The following is a 23804-nucleotide window of genomic DNA, read 5'->3' on the forward strand; positions in this document are numbered from 1 at the left end:
GGGGGAGCTGAGGGAGTCAAAAGGGGGCGAAGGGAGGAGCTGGAGGAGGGAGTAAAGAATCAGTGAGAGGAGGAGAGGTGTCATAGAATCACACTTATTATATAACATGAATATCTCTGAGACACTGAGACTTTAGGATGGCTGCCGTCTGTCTGCTGACAGTGTAATGGTGGCCTGTTCACTACTACTACTACTAATAATAATAATAATAAGTCATTTCTTCCCAGACTTTATTGTGGAAGGAGAGGACGAGTCAGGATAAGAGAGACGGGGCTAAAAAAATAATAACGTTACAAGCTTTGAGGAAGCAAATGAGCAGCGTAGTTAAAAAAAGATGGAGGACGGAAAGAGAGCTGTTTGGGCAGAAGTAAAAGGTCAGAGGGGGGGGGGGGGATTACTGGTGTGTGTGTGTGTGTGCGAGTGTGACAGAGCTGGTAGAAACAGTTGATTTCTAAAACATAATTATCCGAACAAAGGCAGTAAATGGATACGCAGCCTAATCACCCTTAAGTGTATGTTATTTAGAGCTTCCTTTATAAGAGACCTCCCTCCTCTCAGCAGGGCGGCGGTGGGCCTTGTGGGACATCACACTGTAATTATTGTTTGCTACAGAGCAGGTCACAAAGATGTCTCAAAGATACTGTGGAATATAAAAACACCAACTCTTACTGGTTCTCCTCAATGGTTCACAGCATTGGACAGAGTTATCCAAAGTGCATCTAGTTTATTTAACTTTATTTGGTTATTTTGGGGACTTGAGGATATGTGTAGCTTTGAGTGTCATACTAGTGAAGATGCAAATATTAGTTGCAAATAAAAATGTTATGCCAGCTTTATAAAATCAAAACTTTGTATGATAACATGATTGAGTTGCATTAACAATGTGACAGAAGCAGCAAAGAGACTGTAACCAGTAAAGAAAGTGTCTTATTGTCAGTGTTAGCGGACTGTTACCTCTCCTATCATTGCATGACAAAACACCTCAACATAAGGTCTACTTACGGTGTTGTTTCTGAAGCTTTCAACCACATTTCGTGGCCTTCTTCAGAGGGCGGAGTTGCTCCGTTGTCATGCAATTTGATTAATAAAGAGCTCGTCATGACGTTTCTATCTGAAGTCACGTTGGTTTTGATTGAAGTAGCCATCTGTAACAATGATGAACACCGTGTGGACGTTAGCTTCCGGTCCAGGTGGAGGCATCATTTGCTTCAGGTACGATTGAACCCTGAACAGCGTGGGTTGTGGTTACTTGCTACACTGTTGCCATCTTGCGGATTACTTCGCTAACCGCTTCGGCGCTTTCCGTTCGACATGAGCCTCGCAGGGAGCCGTAGGGAGCAGCAGCCGTCGCCCTAGCAACAGATAGGGTTTGGGTTGTTTGCTGTCAGGATTCTTCTAAACTGGCTTCAATTTGACAACTTAAATCTCCAGGTTGCCGACAGAAGCCGCGATGGCTACGAGCAACCCGTCCGTGTTTCTTCTAACGGTTAACGGACAGATTGAGGGAGCAAACGTGAGTGTTAGCCTAGCCTAGCAGCTAATTTAGCCTAGCATAGCAGCTAATTCCAACCATATAAAGGCATTGTTTTTTGTTTCAGTTTCCAGAGTACGACAACTTGTACTGCAAATATTGTTTTGTCTACGGACACGACTGGGCTCCCACCTCGGTGAGTAGAGGCTTCTTTATATCAGGAATGATTATGTTCAGAGTCACTGAAGTATTCTCAAGTTTAAAGTCTACTTTAACTTCTCTACATACCGCTGGTTAGTGTATTAAACTCATGTAGAAGCTCCTCTGCAGAGCAACAAACTACGTATTATCTCTGAATTATACTTCATAACTTCATGTCTGGTTATCATCCTTCTGCTGTTTACTGTGACTGTTTCTCTGCAGGGGTTGGAGGAAGGCATCACTCAAATCACATGTAAAGGCAGTCAGTCTTCACACAAGTTAATATGGAACTTCCCACTGGAGACAACGTTTAAGAGCACGAACCCCTCTGGATGTGAGACACACACACACACACACACACACACACACACACACACACACACACACACACACACACACACACACACACACACACACACACACACACACACACACACACACACAAGGCTGTTTGGAAGCTGTCTCCTTTATTCACAATGAGGGACCTTTAGATATCATATTATGTATAGATTACGCTCTGAATATATGACTTCTCTTTTATTCCCCAGGGCCTCAGCTGGTGGTGAGTGTGTACGGTCCAGATGTGTTTGGCAACGACGTGGTCAGAGGCTATGGAGCAACACACATCCCCTTCACACCTGGACAGTCAGTATTACCTGCACCACTTATCTTTATCTTCTTTTTTTTTAACGGACGCAGACCCAAGACACATATTTCAGTCGGACTAGTTTTGCATTAAAGTGGCTGGAACTTGTCTACTGTCCGTTTTGAGAAGAACCTGTCATTTTATTTCTCAGACACAGGCGGACCGTCCCCATGTTTGTCCCAGAGCCCACGTGGAGACTTCAGAAATTCACGAGGTACGATGAGTGGACCGTTTTGTGTTTGTGTTCACTTTCCTTGTTTCCATCACAGCCGCTGTGGCGCTGCAGCTGATGAGTTGTGCCTGCTGGGAGGAAGCAGCCGGTATCTGAGCATTAGCAAATATTTACAGAGTCTTACTCAGGATATAGTCTTATCCACATTAGTGTGTGTTGTATTCCCACTGCGGTTATCAGTGTTTTGAGACACACACACACAAAAAGGTATTCACGGCTCCTTTCAACTCCCACCAATAGACTGCTATTAGAGGCAAAGGTGCACATCTGGACCTTTGGATTTCCAATTTAGATGCAGATGTTGTATTTGATCAGTGAAAGTGTTACAAGTTGATGTGGGTGGCGCTCTCTGGCTCATGCACTCTTCCTAGTTGTACTCACACATACATTAACACTATAGGACTAATACTTCTCTCTCTCTCTCGTGTAGCTGGCTGTTGGGGCGGCGGCCTGAGTACACAGACCCTAAAGTGGTGGCCCAGGGTGAAGGCAGAGAAGGTTTGTTGTGCATTTCTCTCGTCTGTATTTATTATTTTTACATTGTTGACAGTGACTTACAAGTTCCACAGGAGATCTCGGCTCCTCGGAGAAACACATGTTTGAACGTGCTCCTTGAAGCAGACATTTTTAAAATGAGTCACTCAAAAGACGATGGGTTACTTTTAAGCTAATTTGGACCAGTACAACATAAATACCTGTAGTGGTGGTCTGAAAGCAGACCTGCTCTAATAAATAGCTGTGGATGTATATATGATAATGTAAAGTATATTTACGCTACAAAGATAGTACTTACAGCACATCAGGTTCAAATTGTTTCTATCTTTTCACGTAGTTAAAATAAACATGAACTTGCCCTACTTTCTTGGTGTGTTGCAGTGACGCGGGTTCGTTCCCAGGGCTTCGTCACCGTCTCCTTCCACATCATCACTAAAGACATGAAGAAGCTGGGCTACGACACCGGACCGTCGAGTCCCACCAACACACCGTCCGCCACATCTGGCTGGTCGACAGAAGAACCGCACAACGTGTAATAACACGAGAGACTAAGAGACAAATAAGTGGTGCATTTTGGGATGTTTAGCCTCCACCGATACTCATGTTACACGTTAAATGACTCTGGTCCGAGGGGCAGCTCTGACCAATCAGAACACACACAGTGAGTCCTTTAAAGGTTTGTTTTTAGCCATAATAAGTGTATTTGAATATTTCTTTTGATGTATTTTCTGATTTTGTACTTTTTTAAATAAATACACTACCTCTGACGTGTTCGTGTTTGAATGCACTGAGCCTTGTACATTGTCTGGACATGTGCTTCAAAGGAATACACGACGCAGACACTGGAGTGACGGAGCTGAAGTGATACACATTTTATTTTTGCAGCTACAGTCGTCCTCATCCCGCTGCGCTCGGTTGTTTAGATGCCGTTAAAATACCACGGTGACTTTTCCTACAAAAACCCATTACACAGAATAATAAGGTATACAGAGGAACAGTATGTTACAATAGTACAAATGATAAATTATATTATACAGTTATAATGCCAACAGGTTGAGCACGTATCCGATAAAAAAAAACAAAAAAGCAGCCTGCTCCCAGTACTATGTGAAGGGTAAATAGACAGACATGGAAAAGGTTAAAGGAGGCTGTTTATGCATATAAAGACAGTCAGTTACTCCTCTTGATAAAAGCATAGTGAATACATAGTAACACACAGAGGAGCTCGCTACACAGCCCGCATGTTCACTGCACCAGAGCCACGACTGTGAAACTGCTGCCGGGGACCGAGAGACAAAGTGTTCCACCGCAGTGACGTCCGACCGTTCTCAGGAGTGCTGAACTTGTTTAAAAAGACAGGAAAGTTCTCTTTTTGTTGTTGTTTCATTGCATCCATAACGACCTATTTCACAACCGCTGCAGTAACGTTTAAAAGGTCAGGCCGCAGTGAAATCAAGGCCGGTGAGAGTGACACGTCTCAGCTAGAATATCATAGGAGCATTTCAATAAACAAGACTTTATTAGCAAAACACATCAAGTCTTCTCATGTTTTTTTTTTTTTACTTTTTCAACTCCCAATTTTTGCATATATTTAGTCGAGATTAAAAACGTTTGCTGGTCTGCAAGGAAGTGTCACATGCATTCATTCAGGACCCCCAAGCATAGAAGTCACCACCACCACCCTTCAGCATCCTCGTCCTCTTTAAAAAGCATACACACGGGTGGGGCTGCCCCTCCTTTTGCCTGAGAGAAATGACGGTCTGTGTTCAGTGGATACACCAAAAGGGTCCTGCGGTGTCGCTATCATACCACAGCAGACCAGGAGGGGGCGCCAACTCCCACCACAGAAACAAAAACACCTTCCACAGTAATAACACTGGCAGTGATATCAACAGAACCGGAGAGAAGGAGAACAAGTGACCTAAAGAGGAGAAGTGTCGCAATTCATCAGATAGATTTCACCAACCAATAGAAGACACGGAGACGCTCGGCTCGCTGTCGGTAAATGTGCCGATATTCAGCCAACAGTAACACTTTCTTACACAAACTCCTGAACAAACTGTAAAATAGCTCTGAAATATAAAATGTTATAACAATGGATCCATAAACAGAAAAATAAAACATCAGTGAAGTGTGACCCTACTGTTCAAACCCTCAGAAATCACAGTCGCTAGGACTTTGGTAACAGTTGTGCTTCTAAGAGAAGAGTTACATCGCCTACCCATAGGGTGAACAAAACAACTACAATGACAGAAAACAGACAAAAGAGAATGAAGATGATACACGGCTCCAAAAACTCTGAAAGGCTCGGCTATGGATTTACATCCAACGAGAAAATAACAAGAAAAATGTACTGCTGTTTACACGTCTCACTGCTGTTTGCTGCGGGACTCCCTGTGCTATCAATAGACCCATCCTGGAACAACCCTCTGTGTGTGTGTGTGTGTGTGTGTCCGTCCACCAGGTGATGTTCTTGTGGGTAGATTAGCAGTAAATCCACTCGGGAGGTAAACTCTCTTCAGGATGCCGAGTGGCTGACATGCTCTTTAAAACCAGGAAAACCCTCCTTGATATGTGGTTGCGCGCACACACACTCTCACACTCTCACACACTCTCTTAAGGCTACATTACCCCCCAGTTTTGACTTAAATCTTCAGAAACTACATTTTTTCTAAGTTTCCACTTCGCTGAGTGAGAAATGGAAGAAAACAAACCGTGCTCATTAAAAGTACACTTGGAAGCTAAACGTATCTCTCATGCAAACACACAAACACACACACGCCCCACCTGCTTCCCTTTGATCCTAGAAACAAACTAAAAATAGAAGAAAAAAAAAAAAAACTGTCCCATGATGCCTCACTGCATCCATATGTTCAGATAGCAAAATACTGATGCCATCACAGCTCATGTCTTTTTCTTTAAAACACAGTGGGGGAGATTTAGTGACAGTTACATTAACATGTGGCTGTTAGTATCCGAGCAGTAACAGTACACCTGCGTGTGAGCGCACACACACACACACACGTACAGACAAAAAAAATTGCAGTTACGCATCTTTTCAAACCCCCGTAGGACAAGTGTTCATTGTTAGTCCCGTGACCCCTGGAGGTCAAAGTTCACGTGGAGGGTCGGGGGGGGGGGGGGGATAGGAAGTGACCAGACGAGAGTTGTGACTGAGTGGTACCGAAAGACGAGGCAGTGTGTGGTGTGAGCCTCCCTCCCTTAGCTAAGGTGTAACGGTGAGCCCAACAGTCGCAGACAGAAGACGGAAAAAAAGACAAAAAGTTGTGCAAAATCCCTGCTTAGTAACACACACACACACACACACACACAGACACACAGACACACGCACACACAGACAGAGTACAAACACATCTGACCATCGCTCATCCGTACTCCAGTGTGTATAAGTAAAACCCACTGGAATATACACAGTGTAAAAGTACTGAGATGTGCACACATAGACAGACACAGACACACACGCACGCACTCACACACCGGCTGACAGGGCTTATAAAAGATTAGCTCTAGTGAAGAGATAAGATCCTGGCGTTAGTATGGTCAGGACTGTCTCGTCACTCCACCACAGAAGAAGAATAAAAAGAGCAGGAGTGAGGGAGGAGGAGGAGAGTGAACACGAGAGGAGGACAAGAGGGGGGGACTGGCTCCTGGCTCCTGGCTCCTGTCCCGCCTCTGTGGAAAAACCTGTAAACACCACGGCTACTCTGAGTCTGATGACATCAACATCATCGTCAGATCAGTATGGAACACGGGACTAGGCAGCTTGTAGCACTGAGACAAAGAGACGAGGGAGGGAGGAGTAAAGGAGTGTGTTAAGGTGGGGGGGGGGGGTCAGGCTGGGACTACGACCTGGCTGGGAGTTGGTTATGAAGGGATAAATGGGATAAGACATCTCCTTGTTCATTTTGAAGCTTCTTAAGGAGCCAAAGTGAAAGAGAGAGAGAGGGAGGGAGGGAGGGAGGGGTTACTCTGGGGCAAGTCGTCCCCCCGTCACCCCCCCTCACAAAAGGAAAGGGTTGGTGGTTCCGCCGGGCTGCGCCCCGGCCTGGGGTGGCATGCTCATCAGGGGCTGTGGGATGGACATGGAGGACGGGATCGTATTCATCCCAACGCCTCCGATCCCCATTCCGGGCATCGAGCGGACCAAACCCGCGACGGGCTGAGCCGGCACCGAGGAGACGGGCTCCACCAGGCCGAAGCCGGAGGGCATGGGGCTGACCCGCATCTGGTTGAGGGTGGGCGGTGCTGGCTGGGTCACCTGGAAGGGGTTGGCGTGGGCTGCCGGAGCCGGAGCAGAGCCGCCTGAACGAAAAGGAAGACAGCTGAAGTCACTGAGCTCACAGAGTACTTTGTTACTGCTCACTAACATACAGTTTAAACACCGTGCTGCTGCTGCTGCTGCTATACTGACATTTTATGACTTCAGCTATGACTCATCCCTCTGCCCTCAGTGTTCACCGGTATAGACGGGGCCGGGTAAATGATTCAGCATTGAACTACGTGGCTGGGCGTGTTCACGCCTGCACGTCCACGTCTACCCGGCTTAGCGACTACACTTCCTGGCTAATTACACACAATCTGCCGTCTATTCAGTCTGATTAACCCGTGTGTTGTGCCGTTTGTACGTGAACATAAAATAACTTATTCCTCCCACCTGTTGAAGCTAAGAACGGGTTGACGACAGGCGGCGGCTGGGCTGGTTTGGTCACCAGAGAGTCCAGATTGACCAGGGCCGCATTGGGACCCAGGAAGGACTCCGGAGTCTTTCTGGTCGGGTTCGTCATGCCGGACATGGACATGGAGCTGGGCAGCGGGTCGAAGAGGTCCAGGCTGCCGCTGCTGGCGAGACTGGCCTGGGAGGGGATAGAGGAGGCCACGCCCCCGTCGCCTGGGAAAACAGACAGCAGTTGTGTTGATGAAGAACTGTTACTGAACGTCTCTTTGCGGAACAAAAACATGATAACACAACGCTGAGGCATCAGGAAGAGAATGTTTATCTTCTGACTCAAGGCTGGTATGAGAAAGGGTTGTTTATATTTGTGATAATGAAACTAAGTACACTCACATTTTGAAATCTAAGAGGTCAAATGGACTATTCCTATTCTTGCCTTGAGTAAACTCTCTCACTCGTCACCGGCTTGTACACTAAACCGGGTTGATGCAGTAAAATGATGAGAAGATGCTTTCATGTGAGGTTTGTTTCTTCACAGCAGTGGAGACGTTCATTAATGCACTCACACACACGAGCACGCCAGCAGCAACATACACAAGAGGAAAATGTCAAAGATGAAAACTGTCTCCTCAGAACAGAATAGCAGAGCAGAGCCTGAGAAAGCCCCGTACATCCTGCAGATTGCAGCTGATTCAAACAGCGACTGGAGTCCGTGTCCTCTTCACACCGTGTGGTGTGGATTGTGTTTGTGTTCCCTCTCACCTTGTCCTTGACGGTATCAGAGGCGTTTGTGTGTTGAGCTGGAGCAAAAAGTTAAGATGCCAATGTCACCCTCCCACACCCACAGACAGCATGACCACGTGGTTACAACAACACACACACTCAAGACCAGAACCAAACCGTTCACTGGAACCCTCTCACACCAACCTGAATGGAGTTGTGGATGTTGTATTTTAGAGTATCTGTTGTTGGTTCAGATGACAGCAGATCTAAAAAAAGGGATTCCATGAAGTGGATGGCACCGGTCTAATAATGCATTTAGCCACAAAAACATAAAAGCTGCATCACATTTCACCACAGTGAGAGGAGGACCAGACCAGACCGGAGCAAACAGCGATTCTTTCCACCATTTGATACGATTACGGCAACATTTGATCGCATTTTTGCTCCGGCCTGGTGATGTTTACACAAAAAGACAAGACATGTGTGTGTGTGTCTGTCTGTGCCCCCGCAGAGATAATGTATCTGCAGACAGGCGGCATCATTTCAGACACCGACAACACAGACTCTGTGTCATTAGAGAGACGAAGACAAGGGTGAGTACCAGTGGGGACAGAGGAGGAAGAGCGCAGGCTGTCAAACTCTGAGAAGTCCTCTTTAGACGTACCGTTGGATGCATTGAACAGGTCAAAGCTACCTGAAAGGGGACAACACACACAATCACACACACAAACACACACACACACACACACACACACACACAGATGGAAACACAACACACAAGTATGAATGAGTATGGATAATTGGGTAAACTTATGGAGAAAAATAACCACAATAAGCAAGTGAAAGCATGCAGATGTGCTTTTTGACACTGCAAGTGTTCGAGACACGAGTCAGCTGTTTATTAGACAGAACTCAAAGAGTGCCAATGAATACTTAATTAACAAATCTCCAAATATCTTTCAGACTCACAATCCTAATTCGCAGACAAACTAAGTGGCCAAACAGAGTTCCAGCTGGCTGGTGGATGTCGTGAATGTCCTGGTGACTGAAGCGACGCTCACCTGGGTTGGAAGTCTTAGGGCGGGTGGCTGCGGAGCTCCAGGGGTCGGCGACGGGAGTGGAGTTCGATGCCCAGGGATCACTGCTCTTCATGGGCGGGACAGAAGGAGTGGCCCCCCACGGGTCCACTGGGGCTGCTGGCTTAGGTGCAGACCCTGGGGACAGGTTCACAGTGGGGGGGTCAGACAAAGCATGCAAGACGTAAGGGTACATTAGAGGAAGAAGAGGAGGAGGGACTAGAATAAGATAAGTGGTTTAAAAACTACTGCTCATCTATCCACACCCTCCTTTCTCCGTCTACCTGTCCTTCCACACTCCTTTCCTTCACTCCCTCCTCCCTCTAACATTCCCCCCCCCCCTCCCCTGCAGTAATGCCGCTGAGCCAGTGGAGCAGCATTCCTACTTAACAAAGAGTCACAGTCCTGTGAGCTGCAGGTGGAGAGCAGAGACTCGTCACACGAATACTTCTCAACGACCAATATCAGTGTTTAGATGTCATGTCATGTGATCATCCCCAGTGCAGAGTGCATGTGTGTGTGTGTGTATATACCGTAAGACTGCCAGGGGTCCTCTGGTGTTGCGGCGGCGGCGGCCCCGGCTCTGGCCCCCGCACCCCAGGGGTCAGCAGTGGCACCAGGCTCTGGGACGTTCATCAGATCCATCAGAGAGGACTGAGGCTAGAAAAGAGACGGAGAGAGTGACCAAGAGACGGGAGACAGAAAGAAGAACAAAGAAGGCAGACAGGAAGACGAACGGGACGAGTTAGGATAGAGAGAGAGCCATTACAACATGAGCCGTACTTCTTCACTTTAGCACCGAGCGCCCTCAAACTCCAGCCGGCCGGCTATTCGGCCAGAATAATGATGAGTAAACTAGCTCGTCTGCTGCCAGTTTCGTTACTGCTCATGAAGCAGCAGACAGTTTCAGGCAGAGAAATAGAGGATGTGGAGAGACCGTGATAATGGAACAACTGAGTTGCTCTGTCTCCATGTTCCTGTGTGTTTTTACCTCTCTCTTCTTCTTGGCCAGTTTTGCTGATTCTGGACCTCCTTTCTTACTCTCCTCCAAGGCCATCTGTAGTCGCAGGTCGTCCCCTCTGCGTATACGGTCCTCCTAAACACACACACACACACACACACCCACAGAGCACAGTTGGCATAAAGCAACACGTGCAAATTCTCACAAAAGATCACGACAGGCACGGCTTCACGCTCTGACCGTGTTAGCGCGTGTTAGCGCGTGTTTCTGCGTCCGTGTGTTGGCTTTTCTGCGTGTTGGTGTTTCTGCGTCCGCGTGTTGGTGTTTCTGCGTGTTCGTGTTGGTGTTTCTGCGTGTTCGTGTTCCTGCGTGTTTGTGTTCCTGTTCCTGCGTGTTAGCGTTCCTGCTCCTGCGTGTTCGCTTTACTGTGTGTTCGTGTTGGTGTTTCTGCGTGTTCGCGTTCCTCTTCCTGCGTGTTGGTGTTTCTGCGTGTTCGCGTTCGTGTTCCTTTTCCTGCGTGTTCGCGTTCCTGCGTGTTCGCGTTTCTGCGTGTTCGTGTGTTGGTGTTCGTACCTGATCTGCGGCCTCTCGGCTCATGGCCAGAGCCAGCTGCAGCTGCAGCTCCTCCTCTCCGCTGGTCTGGGGTCTGGCCTGCTCCAGTTCTGAGCCCGCGTTGGGAGACGTGGCTGACGAGACACATTCAGAAACACATGTTAACATCGCCGCCACACGAGACTCCATCACACACTGTGTGAAATACAGTTGTGCCGAAAACCTCGGGATGGAAATTCTATGTGTTAATACTCCAAAAGCAAGTTCTGGTGGGAAACATTTGAACTGTATAGAAAATAAAGTGAGTGTGTGTTTGTTGTGTGTGTGTGTGATTAGAGGCCTTCTGTGAGCCTATAAGGGACGACAGGTCCATTCAGCTTATTGGATTAGACCGGGCCATGTGGCAGGGGAAGAAAACACACGTGGCGCACACAATCTGTTCAGGAGAAAGACGCTCAGAAGCCAACAGTTGAGGTTCATTAAGAGAGAAATTTTAAGTGTGACCATGCGTCTTTGAGTTCGGAAAGACCGTAATGTTGTTCTGGTTCTGTTATTTAAATAATAAACAGAGCGTTTCTCTCTAGCCGGCCCCACATATATACATTTCTTTGCGTCTCTGACCAGTCATGACGTGCCCCGCTGCCGACGGGGACGCTCCCAAACACTCACTCAGATACTCATCACACCACGCTGACCTCGTGTGTAACGTTCCATCCAACGGGTAGAGAAAGACACAAATTCAGCAGAGACAGACAACAACAACAGTGACACAGATGTGACTCGGGGAAACACTCATGGTTAGTTTCACTATTTGACACAATTAACTTTGACGAACATCCTCCTGCCTTCTCAGGAAGCACACGTCACATCAGCAGTTCTCTACAAACAATACAGAGTCACTTCAAATCAGATGTTTCCGTGATGAGGTAATGGTACAAATTCTTTGTAAAAAGGAACATTTCCTTTTCAGTTAAAAAGGTTCGGCCTTCCTCGAAATGTCTGCCAACTAAATACTTCATCATTTGGGGGATATGCAGGTTTAATAACAGCATACTGAGTCTATTATGTGATGATTAAGCAACAGCGTTCCAGCATCATTTCTGCATTTCTCAATACTTAATTCACTGCTTCTGTCTTGCAGCTCCGGCCTCAGATCTGAGTCGGCCTCCTCTCCTCCCTCCTTGACTCCTTGCTCACTACTTATCTGCCATGTCTCCAAAACTCTGTGTCCAGACTGTGCGTCTCCGGGGGAAAGTGACCGGAGGAACAAGGGGTGAAGGTGTGTTTGGTTAGCTGGTGGGACGGCTACATGTCTGCCCTAAATGGAGAGTGAACCCAGTGGTACTGGAGCCTACGCAGAGACAACGTAACGCTGTAAAATAGGATGAAATCATATCGTATTAGTGACATCAAACCGCAAGGCACCAAATGTGTACTACTGCACCGTTTAGCAGCAGAAGGTCCATTTAGTCACTCATTTCTGACACAAAGTAGGGATGGATGATGTGGCCATCTTGTTATTACGACATGTATATCTTCAGATGATTGATGTCAATTATCAGGATGTATTAAATAATAATCATGCGTTACAGTTTTAAGAGTATTCTCCTTAGGACAGAATAGCCCTACGACATAGTGATGTCTTTCTTACACAGTTGTCAATATCAAAGCTAAAGAGCGCTCGTACAACAGTTTTCCACTAAGTCAAAACCAACACAACAACACACGGCACAACACTTTTTAGAAGCGAGTCAGAAAGACAAATAAACTGAACTCAAAGCCAACTAAAACACAGCAGTTTGTCGCCCAGCACTGTGGGAATGGACCATATATGGATGATCATTATGTCTTGGCATTCCTCACAGACACTCTGCCTGCTCGTAGAAAAACGCATTTCAAAAGTTCATTCTTCTCCCGTGTGAGTCGGCTGTTTGGTCCAGTTGTTTGTGTTTTCATCTTAAATCACTGTGCTGCTACGTGGAGAACACAATTCAAGCTCTGAACGGAGAGTTTAGGAGAAGAGCACTGGTGTCAGCTGTGCTGGAGTTATGTGGTGATTATGAGGGTTAAATCCCACAGTGTCAGCCAGACACACAAGAATGAAGTGAAACCTGATGAGGAAGGCAGGTTCTTAAATGTGGTTTCTCATATTCTTCAAACACTTTCAAGACATGTTGTGTTAAACTGTGAAAATGTACATTTTCCCGACCTTTGTGGGAAGCTCCTCGGGCAGGAAAGCACCGTCAGGAAGAGGAGACGACTGAACTAAACACATCTCCTGTACTCACACTTTGGTGCTCAACGGAGAACATACTCCACTCAGATTAGACCAAACACACACACACACAAAGTGTTCATTTGGAGTAACTGAACTGCTGAACATTCGATGAACTTGAATCAACTCATGCTGATCTAAATGGCATCACTGAACTAGAAAGAAGAAAAAGAGCAAAAGCTGATTTCACTACTCGCTCGTTAACCTCGGGGATCTACAGCCGTAGCATATGTTCAGGGTCTGTCAACGCACATAGACACAGAGGTGTGTGTGTGTGTGTGTGTGATGAAAAGGTAGATATAAGTTTTAAATAACTAAATGTAATCACATGGCAGTGAATCAGGACACTTTGAGGCCTCGATCCAGCACATATCAGATACTGTGGGGGCTGATGGGGGATATTCTAGGTGAACACCGTTCCTTCACACCCCGTCCGGACAACAATACTGGGAAAAGAGTTCGACTGGAATCCCAAAAATCCCACAGCGGCGAGCCCCCCCCGCCTCGCTCCCATTGGCCCGTCTCTCCTTCAGGTTTCTCAAGTGATGACTCAGCAGCTGGAGCTCCCGCCTCTGAGCCACAAACACAACGCACATGCAGGAATGTGATGAACACACACTCCGTGCAACACGTAGGATCCACGCAGGCTGAAGCACACACACACACACACACACCCTGCTGTGCACAAAGGACTGGGGGGGGGGGTCAGAGGATAAAAAGGATAAGAGGCCGAGGTTCACTCTTTCATTTAAACTTCTCCATTCTTCTCCTCCATCCCTCGACACGTTACCCCACTTCCTGACCCGGATTTCTGTTTCTTTTCAGCTCCTCCCTCCCTTCACGTGAACTTTAATTTAGTTTGAATGGGCTGGAAGACATGAGCACCGAGAACAGAAACGGGAGTGAAGACTTATCACTTGGTGAAGATATGTTCTACAAACGCACATTATTTCTGCTGAATAGACTGATAAGCATTCATGAACAAAGAACAGACAGGTCATCTGTTCCCTCGTATATTAATGGAAGGTCAGTCTGGTTTCCATGTCATGGATCTCTTCTTCATCTGTCCACGTCTCTCCCTCACCGTGACTCTGGAGGAGCGAGCGTACCATTGAAAAGAGGAGCAGATTCCTCCGTCATGTGGATGATAGAAGCTGGAGGGGGGTGGGGGGGTGAACTCTGCTTCCTCTTCTGTCTGTCTGTCTGTCTGTCTGTGTGTCTGTCTGTCTGTCTGTCTGTCTGTGTCTGTGTGTGTGTGTCTGTGTGTGCGCTGAGGAATGCAGCCCTACTGCGGGACTGCAAGCCAGAGACAGAACAGGGGGAGGGGCAGGTTTTTCAGGATGTAGGCCAAAGTTACACCAACTGGGACACAATACAGTATATTCTGTACCACGTATGGAGCTTAAATATATGCAATGAGCTGTGTGTGTGTAGCCTATGTGGACAGTAAGATAATACTCACAGCCGTGGTAGGAGGCGGGTGAGCCCTCCGACCTGCCGTACTCTTCGCTGTAGGAGGTGGAGAGGTTTGGCTGAGACGAGCCTCGGCCAAAGCCCATCTGACTGCTCCCTGTGGACACCTGGGCCATTCGCTCTTTGGTCTTCAACGCCTGAGACCTGGTAGGACAGAGAAAATATAACGGCATGTGATCAGTCATCTTGACTCAAGTCACGATTCTTATCATCGTTAGAGTGACGTCCAAAAGCACAACATAAGCATGAGGTTGAAAATAAAAAAAGGGCAACTGGTCTACGGAGACCTAGAACGAAAAATAATGAGATGAAGTCTATTTCAAAAAAACACCCTGAGAACGGAGCTTTTAAATGGTTTCCAGTTCGAAAATACCAGAGCAGAAGCATTCATTAGAATTCTACATGCTGCCAAACAAACGAGGAAGCCCCCCCCCCCCCCCCTTTGCATAATGTGGAAATGATGCAATGCTCTGATTTAAAATCAGAAAAAGAAAGATGGATGAACAAAAACACAAACTAAATAAAAGTAGGAGAGCATCTTATTCACTTTCTAAAGTCAGTTATTCAGCAACATCTTCAAGTGCAGTAGAGGAAGTGGTGCCCGGGTCTGGTGTGGTTCGGTCAAAAGTCATTAACATTCAGGCCACTTGCTGTCTGCGTGTGTGTGTGTACGGGCCATCTGTCTCTCTTTAAAGTCACGATGTTGGACGGCGGCGTCGTTAAGCGGCCCAACCCTAACATGCATAAACACAAGGTGACCCCTCAGACGATGCTGTGCATCTGTTCTCTTACCGCTCTCCTTTGAGGCGCTCCTCGTCTTTGAGGAGGACCACCAGCTGCTTGCTCTTCTCTCTGACGTTGATGCCCTGGTCCTTGCCGTCCCGGTCGATGTACTGGAAGTCCTTCAGGGTCTGGATGGCGAAGATGTTCTCCTTGCACTGCAGCGCCACGCGCTCTGAGCCCGTCTTGATCAGGTAGTCGAGCAGCGTGAGCGCCTTGTAGACGTGGCGCCAGTTCTTGCCGTGGTCGTTGAGCCGCTTCCAGATCATGCTCATGATCTCGCTGAAGGCGACCACGTTGTAGGTGAGGTCGGCGATCTCGGACATGAGCGAGGACGACGGACCCCATGGGTCGTTGGAGGTGGACTCCCGGACTTTCTTCTCGGCGTCGGAGTAGTTGTTCACCATGTTCTTCATCTGCCGGCGGATAGTGGAGCTCGGCATGGTGGCGGTGAGGATGGAGCAGAGCTAGGGACGTTTTGGGTGGAAAGGCTGACACACAGAGAGGGTGTGTATGTGTCTGCGCTTCAGGGGAAGCTAGTGCTATGTGCGCCCGTGTCCTTTCTCAAGGCACGGCGGTGGCGGATTGTGTGTAAATCTTTTAGTGTACAGGTGTGTGTGTGTGTGTTGTGTACGTGTGTGTGCTTGTTTATGAGGCTTCTCCAGGCCAGTGCAGTGTTCCTGAGTCCTCCAGAACGGCGTCTGTTAAAACCATCTCCACACACACAGTGCTGGCTGCACACATGACCGCGCCATCACCTGGGACAGACAGACAGACAACAGGTTAGTGGCAGGAAGAGAAGAAGAAAGGCACATTTTAGGGGAAAGGGAACAGAAGAAGAACAGCAGCCAAACAGAGAGCAAACGCCACAACGCTTCCTTGTTGGAGTGCCCACATGTGAATACGCCAACAGCTCAGTATTCCTTTTAGCACCGAGATAACATCACTAACCCAACTCAACTAATTCCTTTCCCCGAGTAGTCACTGTTGAAGAAAATAAAACAACTTTTCACTCGTGAGACATTGCAGAAATAAATCAAATTACATTTTAGACGCTGTTTTGACCTACCACGAAAACATCTGGCAGCGTCGCGGGTCTAATCAGATTTACTTTGTTAAACGTGTTTTTGTAATCCTGATTTCCACACCTAAACAATAAGACTGAGAAGATGAATTTGTATTTATAGGAGCAGCTGCAGTGCCTTCCCTTTTGAAACTAGACAAAACAACATGTTTCATACTTTCATGCTGAGATAAGTCGTTTCCATTCGCTGACAGAGAGCCGGCCTCCTCATTATGCAGGGCCACGGTGTGACCAAGAACTGTGTTTCCACTTCTGTGTTCTCGCTTGAGTTTACAGTAACCCGACTCATTTGCTAATTAAGTGTGTGTGGCGGTAACGTTGTGTATGTTGGGTGGGCTTGAAATAGAAGAACAAAAAACGCTCACAGCAAACGCAAGATCAGTGGGAACCCATTAGAAGATCCATGCCAGGAAAAACGGCTAAATGCTAATCAATAAGACACAATCTATTTTAAGAAGGTACGACCCGTGTCTCACAGGATGACAGTGTCCTGGTCACAGTCTTTCACTGCATCACAAAGGTCTACAATACTCTACCAACAGGATGCTTTTTAATAACTGGCTTCAAAGGATGTTTTGTTGTTGTCGGCTTTGTGGATAAATGCCCCAAATGTAAGACTGCTCCGATCAATCAGCCACCGACAGTTATCTGAGGATATTTACTCTAAATAGGTTGATCCATTGTCTCTATTAGTGTTGTCCAAAATAGCGATAAGAGCCGAATCGGCGTTCGTGTAAAAAGGGAACACGTCGGGCCAGCATGCATCTTAACAAGAGAGCGTGGAATATGTCGTACATGGTGCCTTCCAATAAATAAACGGTTGCCAATTCATGATACTTTATAATCTCATAATTTCAACATTTAACATACAATGTTAAGATATAAAATACATAATGCTGTGATAAATAGAAGGCTTCAAATGACATCGGTCATCGGCCAACACTGCTTCAGGAGATCGGCTTCAAAAAACGTGATGGAGGCGCCGTAGCACAAACTCTCTGTTCCATTAGATCTTACTCAAATCTCAAAACAATGTGGGTCTGCAGGAGCACCTACTTATTATGTATTTCCCAAAATGACAACTTCTGCAGAGATATGTTCCGTACCAAAGTAGCACACAAACAGCAGCTAATTTTAGCAGAATTTCAGATTGATTTGAGCATCATTCTCAAACACTTTACATGTTACCGCAGCGTTGGTACGGTAGGCCGGTATTCCTGTGAGGGAAGCCAGAACAATGAGTAATGACGTGTTTCCACCCTCTGGTGGGTGGCAGAGGAGACGAACCATTTCCAGTCTGAAGATGACTACAGGAGGGACCGATGACTCCTCTGTCCTGTTTCTAACAGCCCAGCTGTTCATCACTTCCTGACACACACAAGTATGGAAAGTGTGTGCAGACACACGGCTGTGTGCTTTTCACATCTATAACTACATGCAAAAAGTCACTTTAGTGTGTGAACTTACGTTATGAAACAGCCATTTACCGTTAATTTGCCTTCTGTTTACCAAGTAGTGTCTTTATTATGTTTATGTGCTCGAGCTGCTTGGAAGGAAAAGTCGATTTCAACGAAATACGATCTCGTGAAACGGTTTGAGCTCAGATGCAATCAGACCTCAGAAGGATGTCCTCGGCTTGATCATTCAGACAGATTATTACATTGATTTATCCACACAACATTTCCTGAGGGTGCACACACTCTTACCCCCCCCCTTACTGTCAGTCAACACATTGGCATCAACTGCAAACTTACTAAATTGTATTTGAAAAGTTGTTCTGGTAATAAATAGCAGCTTAGATGTTCCTCTGGGGAGCCCCAGGATGACTTATTCAGTAATCCGATCCGTGCACCGAGCGTGCACCGACATGCCCCACAACCTAATGCCTTCACCAACAGAGGGGGAGTGTTACAACTGATCAGCAGTCTGTGCAGGACTCTGTGTTCAATGCAACAGTTCAACTGTTTCACTTAAAAAAGAAGCGAGATTGTACTTTTACCGATGCGTTGGTATGAGTTTGTCTCCTGCCTAGCAATGCCATGGAAAGACAGCTGGGAGGGCGCGAATGTGAGTGTATGTGTCGGGCGGGGGGGGCAACTTGGCACATCCCCTAAATTTAGTAAACGCAAATGAAATGCGAGTCTTTTGGAGCATGAACCCCCCCCAAAAGGTTCCCTCCTCACCCTGCATCCCCATGAATGCAGCTCAGACCTAATGACACATCTGCTGCTATAATCACCTATTCACCAATGGCAGACAGGAGGAAGAGAGGAGAGTCTGTCTTGTCCATCCCATCCCATCCCATCCCCCCCCCCACACACACACACACACACACCTCCTTCACACCCCGGAACAACCCCCACCACAAGACACCACTGGCCCGCCTTTCTTCAGCCCGTCTGTGCTTCTATCACTCGAAGCTCCAAGGCCCAGAAGAGATGACACACAAGACTTGTGTGTGTGTGTGTAGAGATATATATTCATGTGTCAACGCAGGTTCATTATGTCTGAGTGACTGTCCATCTTGTCAAATTGCCACGATGCCTCGTAATTGCTAGAATAGAGGGATAACTAATAAAATACGTCAGTCTAGGGTCTACCTCTTGCAGCTTCAGACGAACTCACACGCTTATTAAACTATCCACGGCCACCTTTACAGCCACCTCGTCTGTCTGTCTGTCTGTCTGTCTGTCTGGCGGTTAAAGAAAATGTTGTAAAATGTAAAGAAATGAACACTGGTTAAATAACGGCATCGACTCATTCCAGTCCTCTTCTCCTCATTTATAATAATACTCTTTATAACTCAATCAGTGGTCCTGCTCATGAATTATACTTGTAGATATTTTTGCAATAATGGCAATCCTGGATTCACACTGGCTTTCATTCAACAGGATGGATTTACACTACATCCTCCACCAGCATCAGCAGAAACCCGACGGTGCCCACACAGAAGAGTTGGGCTCAGTCAGAAGTCAGTCAGAGTTATTCTGAATGTGTAAGAGAAGAGAAACTACCTCGGAGACAGACGTCATTACAAAACATCAACCGCGTAATCTGCTCAGTGGATTAAGACGACACAGCTACGTGCATCAGAACATGCAAAGTCAGAACGTTCAAACTAAGCCCAACGGTGGAACCGACATTATCATCAGATCTGTGCCTCTCTGGGAATGGATTGTAGCCACAACAAAAAGCAAGACAATTTCACGTTGTGATGTTTACAATTCAAAAAATAACTTTAAAAGTAGCTGCAGGAAAAAAATATATATATGGCTGATTACTGCAAAATGCCAATTTTACTCTACATGAAAAAGAAAAGTGATCTAATCTGCTATGCAAACCTTCTAGCAGCAGTAGTCACTCTCTATTAGAAAGTGAATAAAAGAGTATGAAACATTATTATTTTAAGCATATAATGAATGCATGGAACAGACCATCTAATATTGTGGTGTTGCTGCTCATCAACAGGTGAAACTCCTGGTCAATCAATTCCTTTTATTTATTTACAACAAAACCCGATCTGCAGGATTGTTATTGGGGCGGATCGCAGCGTTCTTTCCCCGCCTGTACTTGTATAAAGCGCTGGAACCTCACAGCGAGGTGAACGCATTACCTGCGCATGAACTGTAGAGCACACAAATAGTCGATGATATGACCGTCAGCAACTATACAAAAACACTAATCATATCCGGGTCTGTGGAAAAGCATGAATGTGGCTGAGCAGAGGACTCTCAGCAGCTGCTGTTGTGCTGGTTTCAAAGTGCTGCCAGGATAGAAAGAATGTAAAAGAGACTGAGAAAGAGAAAGCGATGCCATAACATACAGGAGTTTGTCAAACACCCCAAAGGCAAGAACACAACAAGTCAAACCTACTCAGCATGTGCCGGTATCTGGGTGTGTCTTGGCTAAACATAAGTAAACTGTGATTAGCATTAAGGGTTGAGCAGCAGCACACTGAGAACAGGTCTACCTTGCCAGGCCCACACAGGAGTAAAGCTGATCTGTCTGGAGATAGAAGGCTTGCACAACAAGGTGCCTGACAATATCTGTGTGTGTGTGTGTGTGTGTGTGTGTGTGTGTGAGAGAAAGAGAGAGGGAGGAGGAAGCATGTCCAACAGTGTGACATCAAGTTATCCAGCCAGTTCCTTCACCGTCCACTTCTATTGAGCTCCATTTGAGTGTAACCACCAGCAAACTATACCAGTGATTAATCCTCAACCACTCAGCTACTCTGGGATTAAGATCCTTTAAACCAAACTAACAATCATATCGACCCAGAGAAAATAAAAGCACAACACACATCTTCCAAAAAGTCTTTAAATGACCGTGAGAGGACGGTTACGATGAGGAAAAGACACCTTCTGGAGGGGCACGTCACCACTGTCTTTTGTCTCCTCCCTGACCGCCTAGGAGACAAAGACAAGTCAAGGAAAGGGAGGAGGACGGTGAGGATGCATCTGTCACCCACTGTGACTGACAAACCATCCTGACAATAGACAAAGGCCACGTTTATATGAGCTCAGTGCGGCTCTGACTGCAAAGCTAACATCTTAACACCACGATACTACTCCGAGGTTATACCCAATAAAATAGATACACCCACCCTACCACTGATCAGTGTCTGTCAGTAGAGGGTTTGAGCCTGCCTACGAGGAAACAGACAGCGCCCACACTGTGGAGATTTTCCCTAAAAATCTCAATAAGTAAAAGGACGTCAAGTTTGAGCCGCGATGACTCACAATAGTATGATCTCATTGAGCAGTCTCCACCTTCAAAGCATGTTATATTGATAAAAGGAAATAATTAAGTTGCTCCTCAAAAACAAAAGAACAAATCACGGCGTTTCATTGAATTGATAGCACATGAGCTAAAGTAGCTTTAGCTAACATTAGTGAGGTAAACTGCCGTTTTGAATTGCGAAATAATGTACTGGGTGTAGTAGAGATCTAAGTTTGCGCACGTCACTTTAATACATCTTGGTTGAATAGCCTACTTGCTACTAACGGCTACTAACGGTTGCCGCTAACGTTAGCAAGTTGAGTGCAAACTTGCGGCAAAGAAGTTGTCATTAGCTAGCTAACACAAGCTAGCGAACAACGTTAACTTGCTTACGTTAATTTATAGTTGACTTCGACGGTTGGAAAAGTGTACAACCCATCTTGTAAAGTGTGTTTTTATTGCATATTATGTAACACTTGGTTATGTCTCTGATTTTGATTTTTGCGCTCCTAAATACAACCGCTGACTAAAAGTTCCCATTTCGGATACGAGATCAAAACTTAGCTTTAAAAAAAAGTTGGATGAAGGCTAGCAAAGCTTATGTTGGGATAGCCAGTGGCAGATAAATAAAACAGGAAAAATCAACTGTTGAATACGAAGCTTGCCATTTATTGGAGCCACAGCTTATACGCAACTATTCCGGTCGGCTCCCAAAACGTCTTTTCAGTGCTAAGACGGCCAACTAGCATGCTAAGCTAGTTAGCTAGTTAGCGGTCCTTTAAGCTAGCAGCCGAGACGGGTGCTCGGTGGAGACATCACTGGATTAACAGGACAACCATGGAAAAACAAAACAACTCGTCTGTCTTTGAAAGCCGACGTTAACTTACCATATCTTTCGGGCTAACGTTACGTCGGGTTCAACTGTTAATCCAGCGGTACAAACACATACACGAGTTTTCCAAGGGGGGGACAAATCAAGACAAGAGTACTTATTTTTTGGCGTTCGGGGAGCTTGTTGCGCCTCCGCCTATAGCTAAGTGTTGCTAATGCTAAGCCAGCTACAGCCAGGCTACACGTATCTCCTCCTCCAGAACATGGCGGGCAGAGCGGGAGGGGGGGGGGGGGGGGGGGGTGAAGGGTGTGACCAAGGCGGGCAGAAAGACCAAAACTATATGCCTTGTCATGTCACTCATTAAGTCATAAATGTACATTTACAGCAACAGACCAAGAGTCACCATCATGATAATTCATATGTTTGATCCCAAGTTTTAACAGTACATGCAACAGGGTGGGCCGTATTTCTGGGAGAGTGGGTTTATAAAATATATCACAGTGCTGGTTCAATGTCTTTTTTAGGATTGCAAATTACAAAGACAATCCTGTTTTCAGACAGAGTCCCTGTCTCTTTTGATTTAGCTGTTTGATGTCCGTCTGAACTGACCTCTCAAGGCCACCACTTGTGTAATTTACTTCCTTTTTAATGCAAGTTGTATCAGCAACAGGGAATAAAATGCTCAGGCTCAGTATCATGACATGCAAGTGCAAACATAGTCAAACATAGCCTGATGTGTGTGTGTGTGTGTGTGTGTGTGTGTGTGTGTGTGTGTGTGTGTGTGTGTGTGTGTGTGTTACAGGTGTGTCCCTACAAGCCTTAAACATTGCAGGACAGCATTCCATCACTCAAGACTTTTCCACTGTGTCTGTGCAACCGCCTCATCATTTAAAGACAGGTGGGGCATACACGCATCATTTGTTCATTCAAATTCGGCTCTATGAATAGAAAAGACTCCTCGGAAAGTGTACAGTGCGCTATGAATAGACGTCTACATGTGTAGATGGGGAGTGCGATGCTTAAAAATAGAGGTAGGGATTAAAACGTCACAGTCTTACAGCACAGGTGGCAAAAGAAAAGTTGATGTCTGTAAACTTTATTTTGGCTCACTATGAATATGCTGTACCTCCTGGCTGGCAGGGACATTTTATTTTGGTATTTCTCTTCTTTCATCATCTCACATGGAGCTTCACTCTCTCTAGGCTTTGTTCAGAGCACAGGATGAGCTGAAGAGAGCCTAAGCCAATTGTGTCGGCCTCTGCGTGAGAGAGAGAGAAAGAAAGAGAAAGAAAGATGGACTTGGACATCACGGTGCAAACAGACACACAAGTTTTATAGCTTGACATAGATTAGAGCCGACATTTGCAAGCCAAGATGCAACCAAAACACTGATTACTGATTATTAACTATTCAGACCTTTACCAAATATTATTTCTATACTGTTTTTTGAATACTGATATAACCCAAAACCTTTTCACTAATGGATCATCTTTTTGTTTTTTTTCGGTATGAATTCAGTTGACTGTTTTTCCAGGAATCTGACTCATCATCGTAGACTTAAAAGCCTCCGCGTTAACAGCACAACTCCTGA

The 23804-nt window shown here is 46.1% G+C and overlaps 2 protein-coding genes across 4 annotated transcripts in view; one reads left to right on the forward strand and one right to left on the reverse strand.

The window, feature by feature from the left end:
• The first annotated feature begins 1373 nt into the window (after window positions 1-1373).
• b9d1 (B9 protein domain 1) lies at window positions 1374-3692 on the forward strand. Its single transcript, XM_079177901.1, has 7 exons — window positions 1374-1513; window positions 1599-1667; window positions 1895-2006; window positions 2221-2317; window positions 2470-2532; window positions 2981-3048; window positions 3427-3692. The coding sequence occupies exons 1-7, from the start codon at window positions 1451-1453 to the stop codon at window positions 3579-3581; spliced, it is 627 nt and encodes a 208-aa protein (XP_079034027.1). The 5' UTR covers window positions 1374-1450; the 3' UTR covers window positions 3582-3692.
• Window positions 3693-3902: 210 nt separating this feature from the next.
• The window catches only part of epn2 (epsin 2), a 55570-nt gene continuing 35668 nt past the window's right edge, over window positions 3903-23804 (reverse strand). Inside the window, exons 1-10 of one of the 3 annotated variants that reach the window (XM_079177561.1) lie at window positions 22269-22414; window positions 15591-16336; window positions 14788-14942; window positions 11072-11184; window positions 10529-10633; window positions 10071-10197; window positions 9523-9675; window positions 9126-9155; window positions 7721-7954; window positions 3903-7368 (exon numbers count right to left, since the gene is read on the reverse strand). In XM_079177561.1, the coding sequence (XP_079033687.1) occupies window positions 7067-7368; window positions 7721-7954; window positions 9126-9155; window positions 9523-9675; window positions 10071-10197; window positions 10529-10633; window positions 11072-11184; window positions 14788-14942; window positions 15591-16021 (1650 nt within the window). In that variant the 5' untranslated portion in view covers window positions 16022-16336; window positions 22269-22414 and the 3' untranslated portion in view covers window positions 3903-7066. Of the gene's footprint in view, window positions 7369-7720; window positions 7955-9062; window positions 9156-9522; window positions 9676-10070; window positions 10198-10528; window positions 10634-11071; window positions 11185-14787; window positions 14943-15590; window positions 16337-22268; window positions 22415-23804 lie in introns of those variants that run through there. The other 2 variants (XM_079177559.1, XM_079177560.1) reach the window with 2 other exon arrangements.

This window comes from Pholis gunnellus (genome assembly GCF_910591455.1).
Source record: "Pholis gunnellus genome assembly, chromosome: 17".
Lineage (NCBI taxonomy): Eukaryota > Metazoa > Chordata > Actinopteri > Perciformes > Pholidae > Pholis > Pholis gunnellus.

Excerpts from the sequence above, each read along its gene's own strand:
- b9d1 (XM_079177901.1), top strand. The coding sequence starts at position 1,451 with ATGGCTACGAGCAACCCGTCCGTGTTTCTTCTAACGGTTAACGGACAG. Across the intron at positions 1,668-1,894 it reads ACGACTGGGCTCCCACCTCG|GGGTTGGAGGAAGGCATCAC; the intron begins GTGAGTAGAGGC and ends GTTTCTCTGCAG. Across the intron at positions 3,049-3,426 it reads CCAGGGTGAAGGCAGAGAAG|TGACGCGGGTTCGTTCCCAG; the intron begins GTTTGTTGTGCA and ends GGTGTGTTGCAG.